General features: G+C 43.3%; 1 protein-coding gene across 1 annotated transcript; it reads right to left on the bottom strand.

Annotated features, from left to right (window-relative positions):
• Positions 1–6400: 6400 nt before the first annotated feature.
• LOC104232679 (uncharacterized) lies at positions 6401–6994 on the bottom strand. Its single transcript, XM_009785942.1, has one exon. It carries the CDS (start codon positions 6992–6994, stop codon positions 6401–6403), a length of 594 nt encoding a protein of 197 aa, XP_009784244.1.
• Between the last annotated feature and the right edge of the window lie 396 nt (positions 6995–7390).

Genomic DNA, 7390 nt, shown 5'->3' with positions numbered 1-7390 from the left:
TCTGATTGCTAAACTTCTTTTTTCAGTTATTTATTTTCATAAAGCATTATTTCAGATACATAAGCACATTAAAGTTTGGCCAAATACATCGGCAACCCCTTAAAGTTATCCTCACTTTTTACTTTGACACTCCATCTTAAGTCCGTTCCATTTAAACACTCCAACCACACCTCGAATGTGTCATTTAAACATAAAATTCACAAGCAACCAACATAAACAATGCGTGTAATTCACTCGCCACAGTGACGAATAAAAAAGAGACACATGAATTTAACTTGAATTAATTGATTAATTAAAAAAAGTTTTTGAAAAAAAAAATTAAAGAAAAACAAGAACCCTATCCAACCCTCAGTCATCTTCCCCCAACACCCTGTCTTCATCTGCCAAAAGAAAAATCAAAGCTACCAACATGTCTTCTTCCCACCATGTTTCTTTCTCCTAATCTTCACCCCCAAAGTGCAATAATTAACGGCATCCTCTTTGAAGATCTAATGAAACGATGTTCTTTAAATCTAATGAAACGATGTTATTTAAATCAAATGTTTTGAGGATGAAATAAAAAGCAACAGGATAATAGTAAACTATCCCCATTAGTGTTCCTACAATCCCAAACTACCCTGAAGGGAGAATTTTGTGTCAATTTTTTTGGGGGTTCAAAATCCCTTCTGATTTTCTCCTTCTTTAGATTCACGAAAATTCCCTGGGAAAAACAAAGCCTCGCCCTTTTTTGAGATGTAAATATGATTTTTCTTTAGATTCAAGTCACAAAGTTTAATTTCGTTAATGTTGAGAAAATTGGAACTTCGCCGGAAAAAATAAAGTTTCGCCGAAAATGTTAAAGGGGTTGCTGGACGTAGTTGTTGGGGCTGCTCGTTTAAAGACTTAAAGGGGTTGCAGAACGTAGTTGTTTTGGGGGTTTATAGTGAAACTTGGTAAAGCTCACATGGAGTTAATTGACAGGATATGGTGGAATGAGAAGATGGAGAGGTGAGAGAAAGAAAGTTATTTTGTTTTTTCCCTCTATTCACATTTATTTATTCGTTGGGACCCATAACAATAGCATCCCACGCTATCTAAAGAGGTGGGCAACACACACTATGCCACATCATTGAATTGTGTTTAAATGACACATTTGAGGTGTTGTTGGAGTGTTCAAATGGAATAGACTTAAGATGGAGTGTCAAAGTTGTTTGACCAAAAGATGATAATCTTTGGTTAAACTAATTAATCAGTTATTAAAGAGAGTTAATCCTAGTTAAAGCTAATAACTTCAGATCTTGGGTTGACAGTACGAAAGGTTTGAGCAATGAAGAAACAGAAATAATGGGCAGGCAATAAATGAGTCGAATGTAATAATGTGCATAAAGTATCAAGTATTAAATAACAATAAATGTCAATAAATGTAAATAAGAAGAAAGATTCACCCAATATCGAATAAGGTGAATGATTCTTCAATCTGACAATGATGAATGACAAGAATATAAGAGAATATTGAGCACTTTTTCGGATCTGGTGAAAATGACAATAGATAATCCAAAAAAGTCGAATCTCTCTAGAAAGTTGTTCCCTGTGTTTATCTAAAGAGCTTACTTTTAAAAAGTGTTCTTATCATATATCATATTACATGCCCTTTACCTTATTTCTCATTCTATTTATATGGGATATTCCCAAATAACCCTAAAAGTACAAACAGAAAGAATATTTAAGAGAATATTCCTTCTGAAGATCCCAATACAAAATTAGTCGTTATTACTATCTGCTCTACTCAACCTCGACCGTAGTTGACCGCTTGGTGACTCGTTCCGTTGATTACTGGTAGACTTCGGCCAAATTGCCCATGATAAGTTACAAATTACTCACGATAATCACCTCTTCATGCTGAATTTCCTCCGTTGGATTTTGACCTATACAGTTAATCCCTCCACTTATCGAGGTTGTTCTTTGGTTGACCTCGGTGAGCGGACTTCATTAGTCATAGTCAATAAATTCAGGTGGGCAGGTCGAGTAGTAAAGATCACGGTCGAGATGGTAATGTGGCGCTTTGCGGGCCACAACTTATTGTGACGTTGGTTATGACTGATGTCACATCGTCATACGTCATTATTATACATCTTCCCGATGCGGTGCATGCTTCATTATTACGCATCTTCCCGATGCGGTGCATCGCTTCCTGTGCCCCTGTCGTTTTGATCTTTGTGTTTCGGTGGTTGATTTTCTCGATTGGGTGTCTGTGTTCTCTATAAATAGGGATTGCGAACCCCTTGTATGATCCTTTATGTTTTCTAGCATTTGAACCTGCATATTTTCGTCCCTTCTTCTTCTTCTTCCTGTATTCTCGCTCCCGTTGTTTCCATTTTCGCACCTTTGTTCTCCTTTCCGATTTGTGCGATTTCTGCTACTTCTACCTCTTTTTGTTCATATCTTCTGCATTTATAACTAACAAAAATGGTTAATACACCTCTTGTCTCTGATGGGGTTCTTGAACCAACTCCACTAGTAGTGAGAATGCCCCCTCATGATGATGATGAAGTTGTCGCTGCAGAGGATGAGATCTTTCCCATCGTGGAGGAAATCGTTCCTCGTAACTATAAATCCAGGTTAGACTTCTCGAAGTCAGCTACAGATGAACTTGAACCTGTGCAGTCCAAAATGGACGCGGCCGCCTTGGCCGAACTTGGGGCCAAATACAACATCCCAACCCATATCGACTTGGTCCCGGCTGGCCGTGACATAATCCATATCCATCGCCCTGGGTACTGTGCCTTCTACGCGTACCCATTCCAAGTAGGCTATTCTCTTCCTCTTCCCCCGCTTGCGGAGGAATTCTGCCGCTACTACCACATCTGCCTGGCCCAACTCTCCCCATATATTTATAAACTCTTCCTCATGTTGATAAAGTACTCGGAGCTGGCCAATCGCGGGATTTCTATCCGCCATCTGCTATACCTTTTTGCGCTAAGCTTTCACATGGGTATGATGATATACATATGACACCGTGGGACCAAGGGATTGGTGGTGAAGATAGATGATAAGGCAAATCGTTGATTTTGGTTCAACTTCTTCTTTATTAAGACCGAGCACGTGGTGGCGAATCCCAGTGGGTTCCCTGAAGTGTGGAACTTCGTCCGTAAGTGTTTTTGCTAACTGGTTGCTTGTTTTGTTTCTCACTGGTGGCTTAATCATTCTTCTTCCTCTTTCGTGCAGCCGAGAAGGAGCCTCCCACGTTGGTCGCCGATATTCGCGACTGGGTGAGTCAAATCTTATCCCACACAGCGGGGATCCGTGAGTGGTCGTTGTTCAACAAGAAGTTTGGACGTAAACCTTCTTCGACCGATAAGTCAACTTTTTTCGATCTTCAATTGCTTCGACCTTCATACCGTCTTTTTTTCACTTTATGTAGTTTCTGTCTTTGCTGTCAGGTCGGAAGGCACCGAGGAGAGTGAAGGCTCCTACCCCCATTTTTCATCAATCGGGTACCTCGACCGGGTCACTGGTCGCTGCGACTGCAGGCAAGTCTGTATAGATTGTTGCTTCTTCTCAGACCCCGGACCTGCGTAGGCCTGGCTGTCGGGTGGCTGCCTCATCAGCGGAGACTCTGGCTTCTCTTATACTACACTAGGTAAATGAATCATCGCCGAGTGAAGAGGAGCCGACTCCGCTAAAAATACAGAGAGTAGAGATCGGTGACGTGATGGCTGGAGTCGAAGAGTCAACAAGGGGCGATCCAAAGCTGGCCACGGCTGCATCTGAGGGCGATGTGGGTTTGAACACAGAGACTTTGTCGCCTGCAGAGGTTGCAGAAATTGGTCCTTCGCCCGAAGTCACTGCGAAGAAGGAGGGCGATCAGAAGTGGCGGAGGCCGTTCTTAGAGGCCATCCGTCACCATCCGGGCAAGCTGACATTCATTCATTGGTGGAGGAGAGAGGGAAGGGTGTGCCCGTGGATGGCTATGAAACCAGTTCCGACATCAACCCCGAAGAGGTACGGATGTTCGGTGAGGGGTTTACTCGGGTAGAAGTAAGGACGGAGGGATCTACTCGCACCGTAGTCATTCCATTGGACTGCGACTTGTTAGTGAATATAGAGAGTGTAGTTCCTTCTTTGGTTACTCTATACTCTAGCGCTGAGAATAGGACTTTATGGACGTTTAATGATGCCGATCTGTCGTTAGTCATATCCGAAATGACTTTGATGGTATGTTATTTTTGTTTTTGTTGTTCTTGTACCTTACGTTCTTTCCTTTTTGTTTTTACTTACTCTTTTTGGCTCTTCCTTTTTCACTAGACTCTCATTTTGGAGATCGAGAGCACCCGCCTAGAGGAGAAGCCGAAGGTTGTTTTTAAGAAAATGGTTTTGAAGTTTCGTGAGTACCGTGCCAAGTACCATGAGATATGCACTATTTAGACACGAACGGTAATTTCCAGTCTCTTAGAGATGAGTTAAGGCAGAAGGACAATGAACTCGTGAGGGCCATCGGCAAATGTAGCGAGCTCGAGGGAGCTCTTAGAGCTAAGGAGGATGAGGTGAGCAGGGGGGTCGCAGTTGAGTGTGCCGATCTTCACGCCCAGGTGGCATTCTTGCGGGCTGAACTTAGACAGAGTTCGACCAGGGCCAATGACTTGAGTGATGAGTTGATTGAGAAAACAACAAAGTTGGAGAAGGTCGATGAGCCCAAGATCGCGGCTTTAGCAAGGGTGGCGGCATCAGAGGAGGTCATCTGCGTCCTCAGATCTGAACGAGCAAGTGAAGCTGAGGCGGCCGTGCTCATGGAGGCAAGGCTTGCTGAGCGAGTTGGCAATCTTGAGGGAGAGGTTTTGAACTTAAATGATCAGGTCTCCGCTCTTGAGGCCGAAAGGGCGCAGCTATTGGCTCGACCATTCTCCTCTCACACTTTTGCTTATCCTGACGTTGCGCGGGATTCGTACGAGAAGTGGATCGATGCCGAGGCCCAGCTATACATATTTAGGGACTTGATGGCGGCATGTCGAGTTAATGAGGTTGAGTTCGAGGGTGCTCGTGCCAAGGCGCGCACAGCTCGAGTCGCCTATGGTTATAATCCTTCCACGCCACGGGCATGCAATGATGAAGACGAGCTGGGCGGAATCGAGCAAGGTGCTTGGTATGATGATGCGTACTCGACCGGCGAGGATGAAAACGGGGATGATGTCGCTGAGTGATGCTTTTTGCAATCTTTTTTATACTTTTGTGGGCGTCTATTCGGCTCTTTTAAGATACCATTTTGATTTGGAATGCTACTTTTGCTGTTTATTTCCGAGTCTTCTATTTTTTCCTTGAATGTTTTCCTCGATTGATTGTCTTGATTTAAAGAACTATTGGTAGGCGTTAACTCGAACATGGCCAAGTGTGTCTTTAATTAGTTCGAGCAAGGTTAAACGTCGCCATAATTAATTCGGACGAGGTTAACCGTGAAATGAAATTCGAGCTAGGTCGAATGTGAGTTGATTCGAGTGAGGTCGAATGCTACTCTTAACTAATTTGAACGAGGTCAAATTTGAGTGTCTTAATTAATTCGAATGAGGTCGAATGTGAGCTGATTCGAGCGAGGTCGAATGTCACTCTTAGTTAATTCGAATAAGGTCGAATGTGAGTTAATTTGAGTGAGGCCGAATATTACTCTTAGTTAATTAGAATGAGGTCGAGTGTGAGTTGATTCGAGCGAGGTTGAATGTTACTCTTAATTAGTTCGAACAAGGTCGAATGTGAGTTGATTCGAGCAAGGTCGAATGTTACTCTTAGTTAATTCGACCGAGGTCGAATGTGAGTTGATTCAAGCGAGGTCGAATGTTACTCTTAGTTAATTCGAACGAGGTCGAATGCGAGTTGATTTGAGTGAGGTCGAATGTTACTCTTAATTAGTCCGAACGAGGTCGAATGTGAGTTGATTCGAGCGAGGTCGAATGTACTCTTAGTTAAAATGGAGCTAGAACTGATTTCTGGTTCCACCCCTGGCTCTCTGATATTCTTCTCATTGAAAGTCGAACGAGGTCGAATATGAGTTGATTCGAGCGAGGTCGAATATTACTCTTAATTAATTCGATCGAGGTCAAATGTGGGTATATTGATTGGTGCAGTATTAAAACTTGGTGGAGACATATGAGAACATTATGTGTTTGTATGCTTTGCTTACATATATACATTGGAGAAGTTTACACATTTTTTGGGCTGGTATTCTAGTCCCAGTCTACCTAGTCCCTTTATTGGTCGACCTAGAGAAATATTCGAGGGGTCGAGCAACGAACTTGCTAACTTGTATTCTCACCTGCTCATGCTTAACTTCGAAATGTCCTCCTCGTCGCCTCATTAAAAATCTCCCCGAGAAAACCTAATTGGGACAAACTCAGGTGAGGGAAAAAGAGTATGGCTCAGAGAAAATCTTTCCTTAGAAATTTAAGTACTTGAGGTGGGCGGTGTTCCAGTTGCTTGGTAGTAGTTTTCCTTCCATAGTTTCTAGTTGGAACGACCCTTTGCTTGCTTCCGCCGTAATTTTGTATGGGCCGTCCCAATTAGTCCCTAGCTTTCCATCTCGTGGATCCTTGCTTGCATGTGTTTTGGCTTTGAGTACGTAATCCCCGACTTTGAGCAGTCTGATCTTGGCTTTTTTGTTGTAGTATCGCTCTGCCTGTTGTTTCTGGTCGACCATCCTTATGTACGCCATGTCTCTTTTTTCTTCAGCCTCATGGAGGTCTTGCCTCCTGTTTTCGTCGTTTCTTGGCCCGCTTTCGTGTGAGTACCTTAGACTTGGTTCTTCGATATCGACTGGTATTACTGCATCAGTCCCATTGACCAGTGAGTACGTTATTTCTCCTGTGCTTGTTTTTGGTGTTGTGCTGTATGCCAATAGCACTTTCGGCAGAGTCCCTTGGCGTTCTCGAGCTTCTTGTTCATGATATTCAATATTGACTTGTTGGAGGACTCCGCTTGCCCATTGCTCGCAGGATGATAGGGCATGGAGAGTATTCTTTTGATATGCCATTTCTCGAATAACTCAACGATCTTTTTTCCAGCGAATTAGGGCCCGTTGTCATAACTGATTTATTTGAGGAGGCCGAAACGGCACACGATATTCCTCCGTATGAAGGCGATCATTTCTTGCTTGCGTATTTGGGCGAATTCACCCGCTTCCACCCACTTGGAAAAATAATCAGTTAAACTAAAAGAAGTCGTACATCCTCGTCCTGCCGGGAGTGGTCCGACGATGTCCATCCCCCATTTGATGAAAGGCCAAAGCGCGGTGACTGAGTGGAGGTGCTCGCCTACTTGGTGGATCATGGGGGCGTATCTTTGGCATTGTTCACATTTTTTTACGAAGTCGATGGCCTCTTTTTTCATTGTGGGCCAGTAGTAGCCTACTCGTATGGGGCATCTGACT

This window comes from Nicotiana sylvestris, chromosome 2, assembly GCF_000393655.2.
Source record: "Nicotiana sylvestris chromosome 2, ASM39365v2, whole genome shotgun sequence".
NCBI lineage: Eukaryota > Viridiplantae > Streptophyta > Magnoliopsida > Solanales > Solanaceae > Nicotiana > Nicotiana sylvestris.
Note: the sequence above shows the minus strand (reverse complement) of the source record. Positions and strands in the feature narration are given on the sequence as shown.